At 42.0% G+C, this 26,350-nt stretch overlaps 1 protein-coding gene across 4 annotated transcripts; it reads right to left on the reverse strand.

Moving 5' to 3' along the window:
* Window positions 1-2: 2 nt before the first annotated feature.
* Window positions 3-20,694, reverse strand: pou2f1b (POU class 2 homeobox 1b). 4 transcript variants are annotated; one of them, XM_050048485.1, is made up of 14 exons: window positions 20,412-20,694; window positions 19,955-20,020; window positions 19,157-19,248; window positions 14,692-14,871; window positions 13,451-13,571; window positions 13,229-13,320; window positions 12,901-13,077; window positions 12,591-12,732; window positions 12,269-12,414; window positions 11,923-12,108; window positions 10,957-11,071; window positions 10,529-10,853; window positions 10,319-10,410; window positions 3-7,881 (listed from the first exon to the last, which is right to left on the reverse strand). In XM_050048485.1, exons 1-14 carry the CDS (start codon window positions 20,458-20,460, stop codon window positions 7,616-7,618), a joined length of 2,049 nt encoding a protein of 682 aa, XP_049904442.1. In that variant the 5' UTR covers window positions 20,461-20,694; the 3' UTR covers window positions 3-7,615. The 4 variants fall into 4 exon arrangements, with proteins under 4 accessions (XP_049904442.1, XP_049904444.1, XP_049904440.1 ...); XM_050048487.1 differs by having other exon boundaries at window positions 12,901-13,074; window positions 20,412-20,691; XM_050048483.1 differs by having other exon boundaries at window positions 11,923-12,111; window positions 20,412-20,690.
* Between the last annotated feature and the right edge of the window lie 5,656 nt (window positions 20,695-26,350).

Genomic DNA, 26,350 nt, shown 5'->3' on the forward strand with positions numbered 1-26,350 from the left:
AAACACTTGGAAAATGGTTTAATGATGTTTACAACAAAAGAGAACTGTACATTTACAGTAAAAGATTATCTTTATATGTGTATAAAAACAAAACAAACAAAAATACAGCAGACAAATGCATCAAAATCTACTATGTATCCTGATTCACATACTTAAAAATCCTACACAATCTTTCAGTTCTACGCCACCGTGACTGGAGGCAGTTTTTTTTTTTTTTTTTTGGTTTTGTTTTTTTGTTTGTTTGTTTGTTTTTTTCCTTGTAGTCAGATCAGAGCAGTGTCCCTCAGTTTTATTGTCCGTGGTGTAAATCAGGACTCGTTACCTCAGAGTCCCGGACAGACAATTATTATCATCAGACTGCAGAATAAGAAAAAGGGAAATAAATCGGGGGACACATTCCTTTAGATGAGCCCAAGCTTTCCAGCGTGAGTAGTAAATGTTTTACAGAATGCAGTTCTTGAGATACACAGACGTAATATGTACATGGTTGGCGTTTTTTTTGTTGTTTTTTTTTTCTTGTTTTTTTTCCTGTTGTTGAAAGCCATGGTCACTTGGGCTGTGAACTGATAACCACACACGACACACCCAAAAACATACAAAAATACTATATCTTTAACCTACCAAGAGTAAGACAGTTCTGCAATTAGTTCCATGCTGTGACAGAAAAAAGAGATTACAACAAACAAACGAGAAACAGACGCTTTTTTTCACGCAAGTTTTTCTCAGAAATATACCAAAATATACATCTAAGCTTTGGAATTACTGAGGCTAGGACTAAAGCCAGTGCTGGGTTTGTCTCTTAATACACATGCTGCAGGGTGGAAGGGAGAGAAGTAACAGAGAAAGAGACACAGGACAGAGAGATATCTTTGGTATCTGCATTTGTCAAAAGTTAAATATTTGGATTTTTGCTTTGGGATAGCGCTTGCGAGGTCCTACAACCTCACTTGGAGTAAAGCATTAAACAAAGTGTCACTGAAGCCCGTCGGCCAGAGGTCTGAGCCGGAGGGACACAGTCCATGCAGAGTGAAGGACCATGATGCATAGTGTCACAGCTGATCAGAGTCTGTAGTGAAGAGACGATGTCGAGAGGAGAGAGCAGAGGAAGGGAGAGGTGAGGAGGAGGAAGAGGAGGAGGGGCACAGCAGTGAGGTTTAGCAACCGCAGGATGTGTATTCCTGGAGACAACAGGGTAAATGTCCTGGGACTATACAGTGTACAGATGAGGAGGAAGAGACAGACACACTGTGAGAGGCAGGAACAGCATTTTCACCACAGTCCTTGAGAGAGCGGAAGAGTGGAGAGGGGAGGGGAAATTAGGGGAGGGGGGGACATCCTAGCAACAGCGCTCAAGACAGACAAAACATACAGAGTCCTGAGCATGTACAGTGTGCACAGGATTAACCCTCAGTGTGTATTAACAAACATCACCCAGCTACCACCAGATTGGTTCGTGTCTGTCGGAGAAGCCCGCTCAGCCCCCTGGTCAACCCCCACTCCTCCTCTCCAATCCCCGCCCACAGGCACTGAAACCGCCACGCCGACAGGACGCCGGAGTGTAGTCCGGGGCGGATACACATTCGCATGCAATAAAAAGCAAAGAAAAACTCTTTACAGATGAATCTGGGGGGACTCGGGTGAGAGCGTGCAGCCCGGGATTTGATGCTGAGCAGTGAGGCGGGGATGGGCCGAGAGACGGGTGTCGTTTCGTATACAATCAAGTTAGAAGTCTTTGGTTAATGTTGGTACCACAGGAAAGCAAGAGCGGGCTGCGACAGCGCACCGTCACGTGGGAAGACGCGTACATACCTGCACCGAGTCAGTGAAAATAAAAATAAAAATAGGATTGTCAAACTTAAAAGTGTTCAAACATGGAGATTTTATCTATTTATACAAATAAGTAACTTTTAAATGAAAGTAAAGGGAATACACAAGAAAATCTCAAGTTACAACAAATCATTTCTGTTAATGCTGAAAAACAGTGCAGCATAAAAACACCAAACTGTGAAGGAAATAAAAAACAGCAGACATTCATGAGCACTGGTATGTATTCTGTCTCCCCCTAGTGGCGGCTTCTGCCACAACCCTTCACTAAGTACAGGTATGAACGGGCTTCCCCCACTGACACACGTTTGTGTATTTTCTTTTTTTTTTTGTGATTTTTTTAAAATATTTTTTTATCTCATAAGTAGATTAAAGCAGGTTTCACTCAGTCTTGAGTTAGAAATGAGGTATACAACAGCTCCTTTTGCCTTAACTGATGCTCCACACTTTGTCAACATTACAAAAACCAGCAAACCAGTGTGGTGGGTCGACAAAACTACAACTCGATGCATGGCGGATCCACAAGAGCATCTTGAAAAAATCTCCGGATCACATAATTGAACTAAAGCGTTAAAGCAAAGCCAGATCGTCATCAGTTGACAGTTAGGATCATTAGTAGAGATCAAACAGTCGTACTTTGACCACAAACTGTACATTTTAGTTTATAAACCATAAACTGGCTTACTTTAAAGGGATAGTCCAGCATTTTTTAAGTGGGATTGAATGAGGTAATCATCCATAGTCAGTGTGTTAACTACAGGAAATGTCAGTCAGCACGCCCTCAGTTTGGAGAAGCAGGCAGGAGTCCCGACACAAGAGTGAAGCAATGTGCTGCTGTGGACGGAGGCAGCAGCAAAATGTATTTTAGCCACCGAAAATACAAAAATCTAATTTCAATTTAAGTGTGCGCTATATTTAGAATATTTTCACCCCTTTACCTTGCCATCAGATGCGATTTCTGATGGGGAATTAAGCAGTTACATCGCTCTCGTCACAACCAGACTCCATTGAGAAAAGAGCGATTTTACTTAACTGAATACAGGAGCTGCTGGTCTACTGCTGCCTCAATCAGCAAGTTTATTTTTGTTATTTTGTGACTTTGGCGTTTAAAGCAGTTAGTTCGGATTCACCAAAGTCATACAATAACCCAAAGTAACTAACCGATTGAGGCAATGATTGACCAGCAGCTCCTGTGTTCAGCGAGCTAAAATTACTGTTTTTCTCAGTGGGGTTTGGTGGCTTTGACGAGTGCATGATGGGGAACTGAAGCTAAAGGCATCCCTGTTGGAAAGGTTTTTCTGCAGCAAGGTAAAGCTGTGAAAACGCACTCAAAATAATATTTGAAGAGAGAGTTATATCACTTTCTTCAAAGCCAGACTCCATTGAGAAAACCAGTGATTTTACCTTACTGCACACAGGAGCCGCTGGTTTACCACTGCCTCAATCAGCAAGTTTATTTGTGTTATTGTGCAACTTCGGCTTTTAAAACAGTTAGTTCGGATTCACTGAAGTCGCACAATAACACAAAATAAACTAACTGAGGCAATGATTGACCAGCAGCTCCTGTGTTCAGCGAGCTAAAATCAGTGTTTTTCTCAGTGGAGTTTGGTGGTTTTGACGAGTGCAAGGTAAAGCTATGAAAATACACTTAAAATAATATACACTTAAATTGATACCAATATTTTTAGATGGCTTAAATAGGTTTTGTCGCTACACTCCATCCAAAGCAGTGCATTATTGAACTTTTGCCAGCTGCCTGATGTCTACCGCAGGTAATACACTGAGTATAGATAAGTACCTCATACAACAACACTTTTAAAAATCTAAACTTTCCCTTAAAAGCTTTAGTTAATCAGTAGAGACTCCCCTCTGGACTAAAAAAAACAAAACAAAAATCAGTACTCTCATGTATCACCATTAAAAATAAAAATCACTCAAACACCCGCTGGAAGATGGAAAAAAGATGCACCATAATGGTTTGCAGACTGCCCTCCCTATTCGCTCTTTATAAGACACTCACACACTCACACACACACACACACACACACACACTCACACACACACACATCCACCTGCTGGAATTATTAGTAAAGCTTTTCTCACAGGTATTCTCAACCTGTCTGAGTCACACCTAAAAAACATAGGTAGCAACATAATCATCCCACGCTCCAAAATGCCCAGAGTGCACTGTTTTGTTTCAGTGAAAACAATGCACCAGGTGAGCTCAAGCTCTCCCCCACACACACACACACACATCCACACACACACACGACAATGCTACAATGCTCATGTCTTCTACGTAACAATAAGGCATAAATGATAATGTTAATCTTCTTTGTCAAACTAAGAAAGCCAGTGATCTTGCCCTCTCACACTATACAAAACAATTAAAGGCATAAAGTAATATTATTAAAAAAAAAAATCAAATGATTGTTAAAGACAGCACAACAAATCAAGTCCACAACGACTCAACCCAAAAAAACAACTATTAAAAAGATTAAGATCAGATGCTTCAGGGTCAGGAGTGCCAGAACTAACACTTCCTGTCAAAAAGACCTCGCAGATACACGACAGACGCGGGTGTCAGCGACTCACGCACCATCACCGAGGCGTGGTCTCGCATTCCTTATCCTATTTTTTGGTCATGTCATTTTTCAAAAACAAACAGAAAAGAAAAATTGCGATAATAAAAAGGAAGATTTCGGGGAGTTTTTCTTTTTCCGAGTAAGCATGATAAACACTACATTCAGTCTTGATAACATACTGGTTCAAATATAAAATATGAATATCTTACACGTGTTTATATATATATTTATATGTATAGAATTAAGAAAAGATCGTTTCTCTAATTCTTAAGTCTTTCCTCAGATAAATATTTCAGTAACATCCTATGGTGCCGACGGCAACTGGTTCATCTCGCCAACACGTGTTCAACTCTTTAGTAACTACAAACAGCACTGGAACAGGACTGAGTCCTTGAGGCCCGCTGTGGCCTTTAGAGACGGGGAAACCAGCAACGTGAGCAGCCAGACACCCGCCGATAGCTGCAAAGAGAAAGGCTTTTACTTTGGCAAGAAGGATTTTCAAAATAATATTCAAACCTGGAAATACCCCATAGATAGTAGTACTAGAAAATAGCAGTAGTAGGTTGTCCTTTTATGTGTGGTTCCTAAGTATGGTTCATCAGTATAAACTTTGAATGGCGAGCCAGACAGTACTTATACATTCTACACTGTTCTATACACAGAAATGCCTAAAGGTGAACCTTATGTTTAAGTGCTGCTGAGGTATATTCAGTCAAAATAATTCAAACGACAGAAAAGAAGTACACAAGAGGATAACATGGACAGATTTCACTGCTTACAGTCTCAGCGATTTCACCATCACTGTTCGTTTTGTTGTTTGGAAGCAGCAGAACAAAGCTACTTTTCATGTGGGGTTTGGTTGAATGTGTCGCACGTGACAACCCAGCGCTGCATTGGGTAAGATAATTTGGCAGGTTTTAAAACTAGTCCACGGACAGATTTGGGGAGCAGCAGCACATTGTGTCATAGCATGCTGGTTCAAAATGGCGGCGCTGAGCGGAGGTGCGGTGTGTTATCTGATGATACGATCTATGCATTTACACAAGTGAGCCCTCCAGACAGGAGGGTTGAAACCACAGAACCTGCTTTTCACAGGGTGCAGTCATAAAGCTATAGCAAAGCATGCAGGCCTCTCAACAGCTCCACTCCACCAGGAGTTTCAGCAGCAAGTTGTTAAAGCTAAAGTTTCTGTGATCCTTATCCAGCAGCACCAAATCAGGAATATCCGGTATTGACCGAGGTGGGAGAGGAGGAAAACAATTTGTCAGCAGTGTGGCGAGTAGAGATCGTGTGAACGCCATGCTTGGACAGGCACAGCAACTACTGAGGAAAACCACTTTGGTTCAAGCTGTTGTTTTATGGCTGAATATTAGTACAAAACCAAAAAAACAGAACCTTTCTATTATGCTTCAGAAAAGTCCAAAACTGCTACCAAAACGGCCAAAACAGATGAAAAGGAAAACAAGCCATCACATGGCTCAAAGGAAACCAGGATCAGGCGTTAGGGGGGCGAGGCCCCGGTGATAAAAAACAATTCAAAACAAGTAAAAGGAAACTACTCTCTCGTGCCCCAACCCGCCAATCCCTCTTTTTGGTCAGTTGTGCTGCCAATTAAAAAGTCGAGCGATGAGACACTTTTATCAAATCAAAAAAGAAAAAGTTCATCTTTGGAAAATGATCATCAAAATATTGCATTTCTATATTCTGTTGACAATGAAGAGAGATTCTGTACTCATAAATATATCGACTAGACTAAGCTACACCGACTACACACAGCAATTATTTTAACAAATATTTTTGGTATATCTTAAAGTACGTAAGCCAGTCGAACGACTGCAGACAAAAAAAAAAAGACAGAATTTCATTCCTCCCAAAACAGGCAGACTGCAGCTCATCAATCCAGTTTTTTGGTACAGATACTGTGCACAAGTAGATACGACGGTACTACTATTAAAAAAAAAGAAAAAGAAAACATAAACACAATACAATAACCCCATCTAGCCAACGCCACCATACATCTGGTGTATGATGACCATGCCCCCTGACTAGCCCTCCCCCAAAACAGACCAGTCAGCCACAGAGCCACGTGGATCATGCAGTTACTGAACTCTCAGCACCTGCCTGAGCTGTAGACAACACATGCAGACTTCTATTTTCTACCTCTGAATCCAAAACGTAATGTACAGTTTTCCAATGGACCACCATCCAAAACAAATCAGCCTCAGTCAGACACGGGGCTGCATGTCTGCAGCTCTTTATAAAGCTCTCAACGCAATGTTTTCAGTCATTTTCTATCAGTGTCAATAATCCGCACCCAGACCGGCATTTTACAAAAGCTCAGGGGCGACAGTGCCACCGCAGCAGAATGTAAAACTCAGTGTTTCCAGAAAGAGAGACCCAGAGAGACACAACTCTCTGACCCTTAAAGCAATGATAACCTTTATATCGGCCACTTATTACTTGTTTTTAAAGCCTTATAACCACGATTAAAAAGTGATAGTTAAATCTTAACTTAATATTAGACTTACAAAGTTCTGAAAATGTCAAAAAATAGACAGCAAAGATAAAGAAAAAATCTACAATATAACTTTGATATGATTTACGTCAAGGCCTGTCCAAAAAACCCAAGAGAGATAATTAAAGATGGGGTGACACACAAATCCCCATTAGTGATGATGAATATTGTGAAATTAGTAGTAAATCAGTTTAATTATCAGTTTGAATGTTAAAAGAGCAAAAATCCTAAGGTTTTTGGTTAGAAGTATTTCAGAGAAAATTCTGACCTGGAAATAGGAGGATATATATATAGATATATATATATAGATATATACAAAATGTGAACAGCTTGATGGTGCCGAGGACATTTTCTTCCTGGACACTTTTCAAGGTTCATGAGGAGCGGCAGGCCAACAACAGTGTCCATCTGGCTACTGTTTGTGGGAAAAAAAACATCCAAGAATCATAAAGGAGAAGACAGGAAACAAAACTAAAAACTAAAAAGTCAACCTCAACCTCATTTGAGGTCGTTTTCTTTTTGGTGGCAGCAAAAGGATTAAATAATGATAGATACAATGGAAAGAATGTAGGGTGGTTAGTGAAGCGCAGAGCCTATAATCGAACGCCCTCCCTATTCCCTACGTGGTGTGAAAGGAGTAGTGCACGACGTAGGAAATAGGGCGTTCGTTCAGGACGCAGCCTGACTGGCTTCACTGAGCCTTGGAGGCAGTGGTAATGGTCGAGGCTTGCACAGGCACAGCAGCCGCGGTGGCTTGATGATGAGCATCAGCGGTGACCTGCAGCCCCCCCGTCCCGGCCGACACCAGGCTGACGGGGTTGAGCAGCGACAGGTTTGGGGGGTTCAAGAAGAGCGACGTTGGCACCAGGTTGGGCGTGCTACCAGCAGAGGTGTTGGCGAACAGCAGGTTTCCGCCATCCAGAGAGGTGATGGGGATCGTGCCGCCCGATGCCAGAGCTGTGGAGACAGAACAGTTGGCATGTTTAGACAGGGAATTTTTTGATGTAATGAGGACCAACAGCTCCGCCCACAGAAATGACTGGACCTGAGAAGTACCAGTGAATGGACCCTCCTCAGCTTTACTCGGATCAACACGTGTGTCTGCTCCGTCTCTCTAGTTTAAATCAGTAGGTTTCTCAGGTCACAAGGCTGGCCATCGCAGTTGTGCGTACATTTAAATTGACTCAGGAGAGGGAACAGGCTACATTTTACTAAAGCAATAACAAATACAATGTTTACTTTTGCTGTTTTATACTAAAAAAAAAATTATTTCGGATTAATAAAGTGTGGTTATTACTGCTTTCATTTAGGATGAACATGATTATTACCAGCCTCCGTAGCAGCTGGGCCCCAAAAAACGCCCCCCTTTTGTTCCCCCTATGTGCGGCCCTGCTTATGAGTCAAAAACTAGACATAAAAATAATTAAACTGATTTAAAACTGATTCACCGCAGGACTTCTCTTTCTGCAGGACTTGTTATTTCATTATCAAACTGTATCGTCGCTCAGCAGGATTAATGAAGTAATTTTCTCTCAGCACGATTAACCTTAATGGGTGTGGCCTGCATAATGTTTCCTTAATATGCAAATACAGTGCAGCCTCATTAAATTTTTGCTTTAATTATACAAATTATTTGAACAATGGGTTATCTTCATAAACACACTATGAATTTTAATAATGTCTTTTTTAAGGTAATTTCCTTTGTACATGCATTGGATGTTATTTTTGTTCATTTACGACTCAATTTATTTGGCCATTTTATTTATGAATTAATTAATTCGTCTATTTCCTAATAAGTCAGGTTTGGTCCTCCATACAAAAGGTTTTTAAACCTGGGCTGCAGGCCAGTAGGAAATTATATAATTATATTCATTTTATTCTTATTCTTGGTGATGTGATTAGGATATTTTTCTAGGTTGTCACTTGTTTGTACCTTTTAACTTTGCACCGTGTACAGCTGTAGCTTTTAAAATATTTTATTGTACTGGTACAATGACAATAAAGGACTTCTATTCTACTTTTGTGGTAAAATACTCTTGAACTTATCACATTACGTACTGCATTTTTCCTCGTCACTTCATGTCACGCTACTAACAATTAAACTGGCTTTTAATTGAACAGCATTTAGCAGTTCATACAATCTGTGTGAGAACATCACCTTGGTGTTGCTGAGAAGCTATCTGTGTTCTTTAAATGTAACCCTCTAAAACTGAGCATAACATTAAATAACTTTAGAGCCGTTCATGATGAGAGAGACAAGCTTTAAATTGTGTCTAACCTGTCAGACTCTGAGCTTTCAGAGGCACTTTGAATGCAGGCAGCCGTTTCTAGTGATAATATTTTCAGTTTTATTATGTAAATAGTTTGCAATTTGAAAGTTTCACACAAGTGTGCAAGTGTGTGTGTGTGTTTTGAGTTTTCAGTGTGGAATACATTTTTTTTTCTGTTTTGAAAATGTAAATCAATTGCAGTCTTCCATATATCAACAGATTAAGTTTTCTATTTTTCAATCATGTGTAAAACTTACACATTTATTCTCAGAATTGAATGAAAAGATTGTTTTAATTGTCACATTGTCTACTAAAAAAATGCCCCAGACAATATCTAATAAATGTCTGTAACCCACTGAGGAGAGGGTGTATTTGCACCAAACGAACAAAAAACAAAGTTCCCAGTTGACTACGAAACAAAACACTTTTATTCCCCACTGGGTAATTTGTTTTGAATGTCAAATATGACGGTGATAGGCCAGTCATGATACCTACTTTTGTTTGACGACTTAATATCACAAAAATAATCACGACAAACAATATCATTATCATTTAGTGATCATTTTATGCCACTGATATAATGATAATATTATAGTGAAATAATGCAAGTGCAACCTTTCAAAGAGCAATTAACCGTTAATTCTTAGAAAACAGGATTATGAAAAAAATATTTAACATATTTTAAAAAGTCAGTAACCCCTGTTAATATGAAATTATCATACCTTTGTAGGAGTAGCCAAAAATGACTCAGTTAAAGACACAACGGGCAGTATCGAAGTCAGCAAAATGATCAAGGTCATGTCCATATACCGTACGATAAGCTATTATCGTGACAGGCCTATATGGTGACTTTACACTACACCAGAGGGAGAGGGTAGTTTCCCTAAATCTTAATATGTATAACACTCGACACTGACTGAAAGAATAAGCTCAGAATTTGTAAATATTTCACTGCACTATGTCCACACGTCTCAGTGTCTGTGTGGACTTTAGGGGTTTTTAAAAAGTAACCATTATGACATCCTGTTAGTTTTGGCGTCTAGTTCAGTTTTTATGCTTGCCCACTCTCTCGTCTTTTCAGTCTCTGTAAAGCAAGTGTTTAATATACATTCATTGGTACACACCTTGGATGGTAGCTAAGGTGCTGTTGCTCATGAGGGCAGGACTCAGCGCACTGCCAAGGCCACCAGGAGTCAGACTGAGGGCCAGGGCACCCCTGGGAACACAGACACACAGACAAGATCACTTAGATCAATACGGAGTACACCTGGAAACTTGAAGGATCAAGTAAATGTAATAATTAGAGGCCTTGATTGAACATAACCAATACTAACCCTGGAGCGAACTGGGACGAGGCCATCAGTCCGGGGTTGAGTCCAGCAGCAGCAGCCATAGCAGCAAAGCTGGCACTGGTGGGTAACTGGGCACCCTGCAGCGCCGCAGACAGCCCTGGAGACGCCACCATCACCTGACCCGTCCCTAAAGTGGTGGCTATGGAAGTCGGGGCCTGGGTGACTATGGTTTGCGCATGAGTGCCGATTTTGCTCTCCGTGGTCGTGGACTGAACAGGTGACGGGCTTAAAGATGGAGAGCTGGCTGTAGTAATCAAAGGTGCAGCAGAGATGACGGATGCAGTGTTTGTGGCTCCGACTGTTGTGCCTTTGAGGAAGGGGCAGGGAGAAAACATGAGTTAACATTAAATTTTAACATTACATGTGATTCGATATACACTTTTATCATGGCAAACACATGTCGTACACACCTGTGAAAGACAAACTGGAGACGCTGGTGCTGGTGAGAGGCATCACTGGGTTTACAGTCAGAGTGGTGGGTGTGTTAATAGTTGGGCTGCTCACAAGGCTTGCTGTGCTGGCCACCTGCACAACAGAATCAGAGGGAGGACTGAATGAGCTACTGTGTTAAGCCCCTTTTACACTGCCTGTTCAAGGCGGGAACGACGCGTGGTTATTCCACCTCATCGTTATGTATAAAAGGTGAAAGGGCGGGACAGAGTTGTTTCACCTTTAGGCCAGCAGAAGACGCAATAAAGAGCCGAAATAATGTTTGTGTAAAAGGGACAGTTGATAGGATGGCACGGGTGTGACATTTTGAAGACGTAAGGTTCGCTACCTGCCACTGGGAGATTTAAAAAACAGCTGATAGCAGTTAGCAGCTAACCCAAAGACGAATAGCAACTGAAAATGTCTGTAAATTAGGGAGATAATGACATCCAGGAGCTCCTTAGCCTCAGAGCAGAGGACAAGATCAACTGCCATATAACAGTGACATGTTATGCCATAGTTATTGTTTAAAATGCACCGAGGAAACGTGTTATTTGTCGCACTAGAGGCCGATGGTGTTGTGTTACACGACGCTTCTGTCACGCTCCATTTGCCTCTGGAATGCCGGCATGCTATCTACAATTACACACTGGGACGACCTTTTGCCTGCATTGATTGTTTCTGTATTAAAAAAGCAATGACGGGTCTTCCCTGCTGCCCTATCATGGGATCTTTGTGTAAAACGGGCTGCTACAAACAAATACCGTTCAACAAACCTTTTGGCGTTGTAGCTAATTCCAGAGAACAAGGAACAAAATCCACGTTCTGATAAATTTTCAAATAAAAGTGTAGCTTATCCTCAAATTGATGGAAGAACAGAACAGGTTATCTAAATCAAGAAAACAATTGTTGAAGAATCATTTTCATGTGAGTGTGTCCATCTTTACCAATGGGCTACTGGGGGTGAAGATGGTTTTGATGGGGGTGTTGCCTCCTCCGCTGTTGCCGCTGCTGGGGGGGTTAATCCTCTTCTCTTTCTGCCGGCGATTGCAGAACCAGACCCGAATCACCTCCTTCTCCATGTTGAGCTGGTCAGCGATCATGGTGATCTCTTCAGAGGTAGGTTTTTGGTTCTGCTTGAAGAGGGCAAAAAAGCCAGGGATTCCCTGTGAGCACTGATGAACTTTGAAATGTGACAATTTTATACTTTTTACTAGCTAAAACACTTAATGCTCAAACTCAATTCCCCTGCTTGGATCGATATTGTTAACTTCAGGAATATGAGTTTCTAACCTCCAGAAAGCTCTTTTCTAAGGCCACTCGGATGTTGGTCTCAATACTGGTCCTCTTCTTCCGTCTGCGGTTGATCCCCTCTATGCCCATGCCCGGGGAGCCCAGGGCACTGGGGCTGGACAGGGCCTGGTCAGATGTCAGGTTCTCTGCACAAACAGCACCGACACAAAGAAAGAGAAGGAAGGTAAAGACGGGACCTCAAAGATTCACCACCCACGCTGTCCTTTGCCCATTACACGAGACCAATACTGATGTGATGAAATCAAAGAATACGTGTGATCAAAGCGTTCTCGCCCTCATTCAGGTGGGTTCAGGGACAAACCTGCATCGTTGAGCCACTTCTCCAGTAATGGCTTGAGTTTGCACATGTTCTTAAAGCTCAGATTCAAGGCCTCAAAGCGAGAGATGGTAGTTTGGCTGAAGTCGTTTCCGTACAGCTTCCCCATGGCCAGGCCAACATCCCCCTGGTGAGAAGGACACAGAGAGAGAAACATGAAACAGGGAAGCACCAGCATCACAATGAATCTAACCTGCAGCACTGCCTCAATTATGATACGTACAATACAGTGTAATTACAGATCCAACAATCACTGAACCTGTGTGGATCAATCAGTCTATTCAGTCTTACACACCTGTGTGAAGCCCAGTTTGATACGCCTCTGTTTGAAGGTCTTGGCAAACTGTTCCAGTTCCTCCAGATCGCTAGGCTCCTCCATAGTGGGGGTATCCAACCGTTTGGGTGGTGTCTGACTGTGGGGCAGGGACTGAATAGGTGTGGCTGCTGTTGTGCGGGTTGGAGTGGCAGGCTGCTGAGAAAAACAAAAAGTAAAGGTTAAGAAGAGTCTGAAAAAGGAAAATATAGAAGAATGTATCAAGCAAACATAAAAGTTGGCCTTGTGTAAGCACCGACAGGAAAACTATATTTCAAAGTTTAAAATACGAGTTTGCATAGTTACGAACCTGAGTTGCAAGGGTAATGCTTGGTTGAGTCGGCAGGAGGTTAGCTTGGCTTTGAGGTAGTTGAGTTAGAAGACCCTGGGCTTGCAATATGCCTACAGAGTGAAAGACATGGGAGTCAAGATAAAACAAGAACGACTTTATAAGAATCAGAGACTTGAAATATGCATAGATATCTTTTCTTAATTTTGCATGCAAATCAAACACTGCAAGTGTCTTCCTCACCCTGCTGGGCCTGCGGTGTCTGTGAGATGATGAACTGAGCGGGCTGCAGTTGTGTGGCGATCGGGTGGCCGGGCTGCACCAGCACAAACTGAGGCAGACTTAGATTCTGGGGCTGTAACTGCTGCGAGAAAAAAACAATTATCATTTAATTCATGTTCAGAAAGTAAACATTTTTAACACCACACAGCTCCACAGCGTTGTAACAATGACCGCACACATTCAATGTTTTGCACCATTACAACAGCAATTTGTATTTAGTCATTTGCAGCAGCATAGTTCAGTGTTGTTACATAAATTCTTGTGGAGGAGTTATTTAATTAGAGAAATGATCCTCAGGTGCTCTGCTGTCTCCTGGTCGGAGCCATCACACAGTCAGCACTGTTATTTTTGTGGCAGTCTGTCTAGTCTGACACTGAACATGAGTTATTTATGTTTTACTGTTATGTCCATATTACCCACATTTCAGTTAGTGAACAACTGCTGCATTTATCTCCAGACAAAAGGTGTCCACAGGTATTAGACACCTAGACGTAATGATTTTTGTTTTTTAGACCTTTTAATTTTTTTCAAACCAAATTTAAGACTGATTTTTGGACAGGAACAAGCAGGTACGTACAAAGGTAAGTAGTCCATATGTGTATTTTTAACATCAGAAACGGAAGAAGTGGACTTTGACACAGAAGAGCTTGACTCATTACACAAAAAGAAACTGGGAGGTGGATTAGGAACGTCAGTTTCAGTTCAATTTTGCTTTCAGTAGTCCGACACCCATTCACCGGGAACTAACTGGTTATCTTTTAAACAAGAGGAGAACAAGAACAAGAAAATGACAAGAGGCCTTTCCTTTTGGTCCGGCACTCCACTGACTCAAGCTTTAGGGCGACATTTCAAACACTATCCATGTAAAGGTGGGGAAATGTCAGTGTTTTGTGTTGTATATGTGCTGCCCTGTATTTTATTTTCTGTATCTTTGCTGACAGAAAGCCGACTAGCCACTTTAACATGTGGAAACATAGCTCATACTGGCCACCCTCCATTCTCTAGTCTTGTATTGCTTTGGAAACAAATTTTGGACATTATTCCACTGAAACAAAATGCAACTATCTAAATTAAACAGTCAGCTTCATTCACAGCTTCATTCACAACCTTCCAGGGCTGCGAGTTTATTTACAGTAAATGTTGTTTAAATATTATCTTGAAGAACTTGCAGAAATGCTGTTGAATGGGTGATTGTATCTTACGGAGGCGATCTGGATGGGCTGCGACAGGGGGAGCTGGGTGATGGGTGTGGCTGCGGAGGCCGAGATGCTGGCCCCAGTGGTGCTGTTCTGCTGGCTGGCTGAATGCTGCACGGCTGCGGCCAGGAGTTGGGCTTGGGCCTGCTGGATCAACAGCTGCTGATGCGCTGGGGTCAGGGTCAACTGGAGAGCCGAAAGACAGAGACACAGACAAAGGTGGACGAGACAGACGGAGACAGACAGAGGGACGCAGTGATGATGGGAGGTCAGAGAGAGAGGGGGGAACAAAGATGAAGAAAGTGAGTAGCGTTTAGGCAAATCAGCTTTTGTGTTATATCATAGCGATCGGATGAGCTAGTGTTGTCACGATACTTTAGTTTTGGCTCCAATACCCATGAAAAGTTCAGTAAACAAGACGACTACAAAACCACAGCAGGATATTATAAAAAAGGGAAATTTTACACACTAGTCTTGACATGTTGGCTAGGATTCTGTCTTCATTAAAGGAATACTTCACCCCCAAAATGATCATTTGTATATCAATAACTCAGCCCTTATGACCTTAAAGTCATGAGGAAAACTTTGTTTTACTTGCACGCCTCCACGTGAACAAAGGAAGGAACAAAGGAAGTAAGGGGGACCTGGTTTAACGACAGCAATACTACATCAGGACATCTGTTTACAAACTCTCACATAACTTGTGCAGTATAATCCAAGTCTTATTTATCCAGTCGTATGCTCAGTAATTTAAAACTTGCTCATTTCACTGGCCAGGAATTCTGCTGTCACTCACCCACGCCTGTCACTTCCTGGCAAATAAACGAGCTAGGAGGCAGAATTTTTAAGGCAATGCATGAGCAGAAGACAAATGCACATGCTTGCAAAATTGCAGGTGTTGTGTTGTAACATAAATGTTGGTGATTGCTATCAAAAGGAAACTCTGTAATCTTGCATTTATAGCTGCAAAAATAATGTATTGCTGTTGGCTGGAGGGCCTAACACTTCCTCAGTGGAGTCAGAGATGTCAAGTTATGTCCCACATGATTATTTATTCTTTTAAATCAAAGGAAGACTGGACATTTATGATAAAATATGGACACTAGGGGTGGGGGAAATTTCCGATTCTTAGATGCATCGCGATTCGGACGTGGACGAATCTGAATCGATTCACAAACGTCCAAATTTCGATTATTTAAATCTGTTAATTAGAGTAATACAGAAGGTTCTAAATAATGCGGAACTAAGAAGCGCGGTACGTGTCATCTCCGGGACACTTTGGGATGCGCACCTGGAGCAGACACGCCGACACGCGCACAGAGGAAAACAAACATGGCTGACCGCCACCCACCTCGCCGTGAGATCCGAACAGCTCCTTCTAATTTAACAGCTCCTTCTACAACGTTGACGGCGGAAGCGAACTGGACAAGAGCCACGTTATATGTAAGCTGTGTCGTGCTAAAATAAAATACTTTGGCAACACAACAAACATGAGAAGCCATGTAACTCGATTCCACCTGACGGAGGAGTCAGGGAGACGGCAGGCTGTTGTTGCTGCGGCAACTAGTGGCGCTACCGACCAGAGAACAATCGAGGAAGCAATTAGAAAGCTGCCACCCTCATCGGAAAAGGCGAAGCGAATTACGAAGGCCATCGCGGCATTTATTGCCAAGGATTTGCGTCCTTATTCTGTCGTGGAAAATCAGGGATTTCGAGCACTGCTGCATACACTGGAGCCCAGATACACCATCCCATCCCGACGCTATTTCACCGACACTCTACAACCAAACCAAAACAGAAGTCATGGCCTCACTGTTGAAGGCAGGTAGGAACGCAGTTACATGTGATGCGTGGACGTCTGTCGCCACCGAATCATTTGTTACTCTAACTGCGCATTTTATCTTGTGATTTAAGATACCTGTTGTTACCTTTGGTTCCGTACAACGAAGTTGTAACTTTCCAGTTTGCAAGCATTTCCATTTATATGTTTAATAAAATATAATGGAAATGAATTCAACTCTTTCTTATTACAAATGCACTGTTTTTAAAAATTGCAAGTGTTGAATGCTTATTCAGTGAGACAAAAAGAAATGTGTGTTGTGAAAAAGTGCATCAATATATATAAATTAAAGATGCATCAATAATCATTTTATAATCGAATCGTAGCCCCTGAATCGTAATCGTAATCGAATCGTGAGGTGCCCAAAGATTCCCACCCCTAATGGACACCATATGTGAACTTCATTGATAACCTGTAGGTCTTTTATTTGAATACCCATTTCCTCTTTGTTCTCCTTTCTTTCCAACTGTAATATTTATTCCATTTTTTGTTTGCTTTGTTTGTTAAATCTGTAGCTGTACTCTTAGCATTGTTTTGTGTCCTGTTTGTCTTGTCCGGTCTGCTTGAGTGTATTCCATGTCCAGATAAAGAGTGAACATTAATTGTTAAAACAGGAGGAACAATCTAGTTTTTTTTGTTTGGTTGTTTTATTTTTTTTTCGTTTTGTGAAAATGCAACAACTGTATGTGGACTTCTATTGTATATTATATGAGTGTAAAATGTTGTATTTCATGTTGTCAAACATTAAAAATATTGTATGTGTTTGGGAACTGGATACATAAGACTTGGATTATCCTGTACGAGTTGTGTAAGAGTGTGTAAACAGATGTTTTGAGATAGTTCTGCTGTAGTTAAATGTGGACCCCATTTACTTCAATTCATCAAGAATATTCTCAGTTATTGGATTCTTTAATAACTGTGGAGGCATGCAAGAAAACCAAAGTTTTCTTCACAATCTCAGCGTAAGACGGGATGAGAAGCTGACATACAAATGATCATTTATGGGGTGCAGTGTTCCTTTAAGTGCAGTAAAATAAAAACTTAATTTACCCAGGCTATGCTCCAGTTTTGTCAACAACAGGTATTATCCGATGCTGTTGCCAACAGTCGTTTAAATGGCTGCTCCAGTTTACTGTCATGAACTAGAATGCAGCTCTGTCTACTGATTTCACCTTTACTTCATTATTCAGATTTGTATGAACACACCCTTAAATGGATTCACCATCATGCTGATGACATTAGCTCAACATGCAGACTGTTAATCTACATTTTTACATTGACTGAAACTTTACAGAAAGGTATCAGAGTCACATTGAAACTGTTGCTATCGTGGCAACACTAACATGAGCTCAGACAGGCAAATGGAGAGAAGACTCATGCAGCTGAGCAAAGTGCAAATGAGCATGTTGATGTCATGTTCAAACTCAAATCTACATGCACAGTAAACATTCACCCCCGCATAGCATAATAGCAGTCGGTCTTCTCATCTACAGTGTGACCTCAGGGAGAACATGGATGGATATGAAAGGCGCCGTGTGGTTGGCCTGACTGTGAGTGTACAGACACATCAAGGCTATGTCCAAACCAATCCCTCCATTTTCTGTAATGGAAGAATTTTGGACATAGCCTAACAACCACGGGGATGAACAGGCAGACATTAGACACCGGCAGCCACAGAATCAGGGCAAGCGATCATGTCATCACCCAATCTTTCAGCCAGGGTTGATCATATTGAGGTGTCACCCCCGATGCATGGCTACGACTAGGTTCTAATTCAAAGCAATGAGGCAACAGGCCACTTACTCCTGCAATCTGTCCCCCGGCCAACATTAGCTGGGTTTGAGGCAATACGCTCTGCTGGACGGAGGTCGGAAGAGCGCTCGAGTCTTCCGACTTAGACTAGTGGAGGTGAAGCAAAGAGGGAGGCTTAGAGGAAATCTTCCTACAGGTGTTACCTGAGCATTGTTGACAGCATAAAGTAAGCCTAAATAAGTGCCTTCATTGTTGTTATGACAAAATCTGAAAATATTTTAATTGAAAGCAATGTGAAAGGATGTTTAATTCAGTCTAAATAAAATCAGCATAACACTAAAAATACAACAAAACATGAAATCTCTGTGCTACCTGAGCGGTTCTCTGAGAATGAGCCTTTAGTCTCTGAGCAGGGAGAGGAATTTGAATTAAAAAGGAAGTGAGAAAGTGGGTATTTAAATGTGCTGCAGCCTTCAGAGACATGGAAAGTGAATGGAAAGGGAGGGGAGAGTTGAGATGCTAATTAAAATAACTGTTATGCAGTGCATGTAAATTCTGCATAGATTTGCATATTCTCGGCCATCTGTTTCCGAGCAACCGCAGAGCAGCTAATTAGCATACAGGGTTGATTAATCTGCCGTGTTGCCAGGCGACACAAGGAGAGCCTGGCTCATTTAAATGAACTCTTTCTGCTTGTGTGAGTGCAGATGAGCAGACCTCTGTGCAAACTTCAGACCTTATTGCATTGTAACACTACAATTAGGACGTGTCACTACGCCTAAAAAACATCAGTTAGACATCTGCTCCTTGTGAAGAAACATGACAACATAAAAGTTACGTGAGGTTAAGTGAAGTGTGATGGTGTGCAGCATGTGTTACCTGTTGGAGGAGGGCTTGTGCGTGTGCATTAGTGATTGCACTTGTGGTTGGCACTGTCTGCCTCTGAAAGTCCAACCCATTGGTTTGGATTCCTGAGGACAAAAATAAAGTTAATGCAACGTCCTGTCAGAAGAATATTGTGGTTTAACTGACAATATAATCTATGTTATTGGTTCAACACAAAAATGAGGAACACGATACTGAAAGCCCACAGCGAACCTGTAGAAGCATACTTAAGGAAAACAAACTGCTGTCAGGTGCAAGGAAACATATTTTTAAAGAGTGACAGCATGTGTAACTGCAATGGTGATCCACAGTCGTTACACAGCTGCATAAATCTGTTTAAATGCGGGCTGGTGAATCATCACCGAATTAAATATTAACACCATGGGCTTCCACAAAAAATTTCAAGCATTAATATTTACTTAATTCAGCTTTACACAATAGGAATATAAAGACTGAATCTACGATGTTGGATACTTCATATCAGAGAATCACAGAAGCACAAATTAGTGTTGTATTCACTAAGCACAAGTGAGGGAAACTGCTCTGTGAGGTAAACACTTCATTTGACAAAGACGCCCGCTAACGAGGATTTCGGAAAGCAGCCGTGTCTTTTTTAACGAGACGATGATACAAAAGGTGGACAGTAGTGTGCTGTTTCTGATTTGCGCTATAAAAAATGTTCATTTTTTGGCTATTAATTGAAACCTGTTGAATGAGAAGGCAAAACTTGACACATTCCTGATTTCAATTCCAGTTAACAAAATGGAAAAAAAAAATCTGGAGGTCACTCACCGGTGTTCCCGTCACCACTTTCCATTGCACATTTAGTAGTCTCTGACTGATTATTCACTTTAGCATCTGGAAGAGCCAGACAGAGACAGATAGTGAGACAAACTCACACCCGCTGCCGGTAAAAAAAAAAAAACACCACACTGCCTCAATGATGTGAAGAGCGCTCTCACTTTTGTCACCTGTATCCTATAATTGCATGACAATTCTTTCCTGCAGCAACACTCTGTCATACTCACCACTCAAAGTGGGAAACAACACTCCTCGGCAAAATCAGCCACTCAAATCAACTGCGTTTACAGTGAGATTGACATAATAACTGATGTCACGTTCACACGATCAACTCTTATAAGTGACATTTTACCTCAAAAGCATGCCATCAGCATCAACATATCGCATGTCACACATGGACGCCGAGCAACAACAGCTGAGCTCCGCCACAACCTCATCACAAACTCACCCGCTCTTGCTCCACCTGTGTTTTCCAGCATGGTTGCAGAACCTATCATGGAAAACTGCCTCTGCCGGGCAAACCCTCCGACAGGGCGTCTGGCTCTCTGTTCCTCCTCCCACTCCTCCCTCTCTTCACTCTCCACTGGTCAGCAGTGAGCAGAGTTCAATACAGCTAGAGCTACACACAGACACAGTGGCACTGTCCGCCGCACGGTTCACTGAGCAACACTGGGATACGCACACTGGGAAAGCCAACAGGGTTTAGGCAAACAGCTCTCCTTCCCTCTCTCTCTCCCTCTCTGCACTCTTTTCTTTTCTTATAGCTCTGCCCCCCCCCCCCCTTGCTTTTACAGTGCCGACTTTGCACTCACTCTCCCTCCCTCCCTATCTCTCTCTCTCATGTGCCAAGATTGTCTGTACTTCTGAAAAAGTTCGCCCTCTCCCTCTCTTGCTGGAATGAAACAAACGACAAGTGCAGCTGGCGGCCTCCTCCAACTCCGCTGCCACCCCCCCCCCCCCCCCCTCCTCCTCCTCCTCCTCCTCCAACTCTATAATGAAGCATAATCAGTATTCAGCTGATTAAAGCCGTATGCAAATCTGCCCCTGCCTCGTTAGCAATGCAAGGCTTTGAAGTCCTGCGAGCGACGCATTTCACACCGGGCTCTGAAAGCTTTCTGCATAATTTAAACCCCTATAAATATTTATCAGCTCATTAGCATATTAATTGGATGGCTTTTGGAGGACGATAAAAAACAGGGGAATAAGGACGACACAGAGAAGGGGGGGGGGGGGGGTGCTCAAACTAGCACTTGGCACAGAGCAGGGAGGGGAGGCAGCAGCACAAGACCAATTATTGTGCGAGTGCACGGCTAAAAAGTAATTAGCTAAGAGCAGGTAAAGGGTTGAAGATATCCCAGAATGCAGTGTGAGGCCTGTCGGCGGTGGTCTGGACATGTTAGCAAGGTGGACCGCATTAATAGAACGTCTAAGACTACTCGTTCGGAGTATCTCCAGGAGCCATGGAGACCGGGCCTAACTGCTAAAAAGGGGGGTCTGGGGTGTGAGTGGGAGGGGGACTCGCTCAATCGGAAATAAATAACTCCACATTAATCCACCACAAGCCTGTCATTACTGCGAGACCCCCTGTGGCTAAAGCATTCCTCAGCGAGCAGCTACAGAGAGTGGGTGGCGGGCTGTTGCTGTCTATGTTTATGAAGTGTTTGGGGATTAGCATATTTAGATTAGCTTTACATTCCATTAGTATTTCATTTTGGAGCCCTTTAAAATTCATTTCCAGCCTGCTCTAAGAGTTAATGCAGCGGGGGAACGGCCCGGCTCCGGCGCTGCACAGGTGTCCAGTGAATCAGAATGACTGGACAGGAATGCATGGCTGTATTGTGGTCTACAGGGGAAGGGGCTTACCGGCTAAATCCACAACAACTGCTCCTGGCTAAAGCTCTAATCAACTTCTTCACTTATCCCGCTGCCTGACGAAAGGCATTTACATACTGGCTGACCAGATCAAACAATGCCAAGAGGGCACGGTGGCGTTAACACAGTGCGCGCTGAAAAACAAACAGACCTTTATCAGCAGGGTGAGGACATGAGGGGCAAGTCTTGAGTCACTAAGCAATGGTGGCAGCTGTTTGTAAACAGCAGCGTGCTTTTATGTTGAACGACCAGAGACCTTAAACCACTGGTTGCCCTGACGTTTTTCCTGAAATGCCCTGTAAGATGAGCTCAAGCACTCCCTTATCATCAACACTACTCATCAGCTTCCAGGTGTGTTTGTTTGAACCAATCTTAAACAGGACATTATCCATGATTATTAAAAAAGGGCTGCGACTATAAATTATTTTCATCATCAAGTAGACTGACTGTTGTTAGGTCTATAAGATGTCAGAAATGACTAAGAAATGTCCTTCATAATATACCAAAACTAACAGTGACATCTTAAAAGTAGCTGGTTTTGTCTGATAAACAGTCAAAAAAAAAAAAAAAAAAGAGTTTACGATCATATAATTCATGGAAAAGATGAAAATCCTGACAATTAAAAGACTGGAGCCAATAAATATTTAGTATTTTTTTCTAGAGTCACACAATTACTATCAATTACCTGACAGTTAGCGTATTTTTTTCATATAATAATTGTGTAATCATTGACTAAGCTTGGTCTCTGTTTTCTAATTTCAGTGGCCTTGGCTAAAAATTTGTAAGACAACCACCTGATGTGGCAGCAACTACACGTTTCAGCCATTTTCCCATTTCTTTTAAATGTCTATTTCTGCTTTCCTGCTCGCATGGTACCTCGGTTTCTGACCCACATTAGTGATGTTCGGGTGTTATACCTGTACCATGGGCTTGTTGTGGCTGGTGGTTTGAATATTTTAACGACAATAACACTTGTAATTCCATTTATGTACTTATAAGCCTTCTAAAAACAAATATTTGGATTAGGGCTGAAACTCCCAATTAATAAATTAATTAAATCTCCTGGTTGTTTTTTTGTTTAGTCTGCGAAATGTTAAAAATTGTGAGAAATGCCTACCAACATCCAAAATATTTAAGGTATTCAAATACCTTGTTTTGTCTCACCAAAGGCTGAAAAGTTCACTATGAGATATGACTAGAGCTGGGTATATGTACTCAGTACCTTTTAAGATATAATGTGCAGGACTTTCGGAAAAACTATGTATGGATTAATAAGAAATAATCCCTCTCAATCATCACTTATGACCCCCTAGAAGTGTGGCAGTGTATATATCTGCAGAGACTCTGCCCTCTGTCTGTATTTTCTTCTAATTATCTTTGTTCCAGACGTTTATGGGCGTGTACCCCCACAGGGCTCAGGTAAGATCGGGGCTTTATAAAAAGGCAGCGACCAGGTGCCAGACTGTGAGCAGCAGGCACCCAAGAGGCGACACACCAAACAAGAGTGAATCTGGGGTTGGCTTTTACTTTGACAGGCGAGTGTGCTCACAAACAAAGATACTCTATAACAAAAGATAACGCATTACAAGCTGCACCAATGCTACAAAATGGTATACAGTTCAGGGGTCTCATTTATAAACATTGGGTACACACAAAATTAGGCCCGAAAGAGGCGTACACCACTTCCCGTTGAAAAGTTGAGATCTATAAAAACAGACTTGATGTTAGAAACTTTGACTCATGCTTATGAACATTTTGGAGATGGGAAACTTGCGACGCATATGGTGAGGTGGAAGCCTGATTGATATTCTTGGCTTTTGTCCGTATGTACATTTATAGTATGGATCCTACACACTCTTTATAAATGAGACCCCGGGTTTCCCAAGTGGGCGTCATCATCTCTCCCCTGCATGTCCCCACCTTGTTAAGAAATGTAGTAAACGTTGTGTGGATGGATGAAAGCAGATCCAAAATTATACAACACTATATTCAATACAAATTCAATGTTTGTTCCTCATCGTGCCGCTCATTTTTATCTGCTAGCTTAATGTCTGATATCAACTGAGTGTAAGATCACGTCAGCTGTTGCCAGACCTCGCAAGAGTATGTTGCTAAACCAGAGACAAAGTTAATTTTCTTCTCACGTCTGTCTAAAAAAAGAATGCAATTTTTAGAGTCAGAATGTTTCGAAGGGTTGGAGCTCGTTCAAACGTGTCTAATATTTACCTCGGTGACTAAGGGGCGAAGGAAACAATCATTATCTGTACTCATGTTTACTTTCACCATTGGAATGAATGGACACAGGGCTGCCGCTAGTCTGCTAAAGGGGCAGGGCAGCGAAACCCCCGTGACACAAATACAGGAAATCAATCTAAAGTGGGCCGACTTGGTTTATCAATAGCCTACGACTACTCTGCATAATATACCTTTAAGGTTATCTACCGAAATAACCCAATACCAAGTAGTATCAAAACTTCTCAAGTGAAATGTTACCTACATTCGTATGGTTTTGCTCACAGCCAATTACCGCAAGCATTCTTTGACTTAATGGCACGTGTGAGTGGCCCACTAATACAGGAGCTACAACCAATACAGTCTATGGTAAGGTCGAGCACAGGACGGAGCTGGAAGTCCAGCGCACCAAGACGCCAGTGATACCCAGCCCTATATAGGACAAAGTAAAGCAGCTTGATACCCAGAAAATGTTTAGTATTCAGTTGTTCTTGTAACTGCAGAGTTACTTCTGTTTGGAAATCCCTGTCCCACACAATAAATGAACACTAGATCATACCCCAGACCACCGTCCACTGCTGATCTCTTCATACAACACAATGTTTAGTTAAAGTCCAGCCGACTGTTTACCAAGATGGCCACTATGAGATCTATACAGATGCCACATCACTGTGAAGAACCTGGAAGGGGTCCGTCTTTCTGACCTCTTCAACAATCACATCATGCAAACAAATAAACAAAAGGAGACGTGAACGCAGAGGCAGTTATCAGCGGTGCACTTCAACACATGGACAGTTACTTGGTCGAGCGGTTTGCAAAACCCTGCTGTGGAACAACGCATTACACAAATATCCTGCGAAGAGAATTTTAAATAGGTATCTCATTAGCACTGTAATATGGGGAGCCTGGCTCAATACTGCAGAGCTGTTAATGTGAGCGGAGAGATTCAACATGAGACAGAGCAAAACTTAATTAGCACATCCACATTCTGTCCTACTACCTATTTTCCTCATCTTAAACACAGATACATCAAGGCCACTTTTCTAAATCTGGACCAGTCTGAGCACTAAGCACACTTTGGGACAGTCAGGATGTATAGACACAAGAAGATAATCTGTAAGGGCGTTAATAACCAAACAACCCAGAGCTTCCTGGTTACGGCTGACTCAATTTGAATATCCAAGCTGTTTAAAATAGCTTTTAATACTAAACCAGAACAACCTGACGACAGATGTTACACACAGCAGCACCGGACTGAGCCCACAAATGAACAAAATACAGTGCAGTGTAATTTGATAAGGAGCAATGCGGCTAACACCACTGTAAGACACTGTGTGGTATCTCCTGGGTGGTCATTAGCCAACTGTCTACAGGCTGGGAGGAAAACTCAATCTAACTGAATTAAAGTGCAGTTTCTGGGGTGGTGGTGAGTAGGAATATTCAGCTACTTCAAAACAGTGCATGCAAAGGTTAGCCATGATTCACTAGTACAGCGTGATGGTGCAAACAGCCTTAATTCACATATAAATTCACCACCTAAGCTGGTTTCAGCATTAACTGCTGGTTATTCATGTGGTGTGTGTTTCACTTTCTTGTTGTAACAGCAAAATACTCTCACTTTTGCCTCATCTATTTAAAGAAGGCATATTATGGCAACTTTTTTAATAGGCTGAATATTTAAAGCATGTTTCAAATTGTAACATAAAAAACCTTTCATGAAACTCTTGCCAAACGTTTACTTGTGATTTTAATAGCGGCAGACACGAGAGTCATCAGGAACAACATGCCAATTGTTGCTTGGCAAACGCATCCACCAGTCCTAACCTCCTCTGTGTCTTCTTTTCCCGAAAGCCCCCCATTTTGTAGATTATCTCCTGTACCTACGTGGTGCGCAGGTAGTCATTTTCCCTCCCTCAAAAAGGGTTTTGCATATTTGTACCTCTTCCAGATGCTTAGCATATATAGCCTGACATAACTGACATGTTGGTATGTTGCAGTTTGTCTTAAAGAAACCCTGTTCTTACAGATAAAGTCTAATCTTCCAAATGTCTGCTGTACCTGGGTATAATCACACTAAGGCATTTTGGCACTTTAAACAAGATCACCGGGAACAAGTAACTGTTTGGAGCACAGCACACAGCTCTGATTAGTTATGATTTTCTTCCTCCACAGTGAAAAAGCTTGTCTGACTGGAGCCTTCGTGGAGGCCTTCTCAGTACTTGGAGATGGCATGTCCTGAATTTATTACCGCAGATGATGCATTATTCATAACAACTGTGTTTA

Source organism: Epinephelus moara, chromosome 7 (genome assembly GCF_006386435.1).
Source record: "Epinephelus moara isolate mb chromosome 7, YSFRI_EMoa_1.0, whole genome shotgun sequence".
NCBI classification, from domain to species: domain Eukaryota; kingdom Metazoa; phylum Chordata; class Actinopteri; order Perciformes; family Serranidae; genus Epinephelus; species Epinephelus moara.

Coding starts and splice junctions, on each gene's coding strand:
- pou2f1b (XM_050048483.1), bottom strand. CDS start 20,460: ATGATAGGTTCTGCAACCATGCTGGAAAACACAGGTGGAGCAAGAGCG. Junction 13,078..13,228: donor GCATTACCCTTGCAACTCAG/GTTCGTAACTAT, acceptor TGTTTTTCTCAG/CAGCCTGCCACTCCAACCCG. Junction 7,882..10,318: donor CACCTTAGCTACCATCCAAG/GTGTGTACCAAT, acceptor CTGTCTCCACAG/CTCTGGCATCGGGCGGCACG.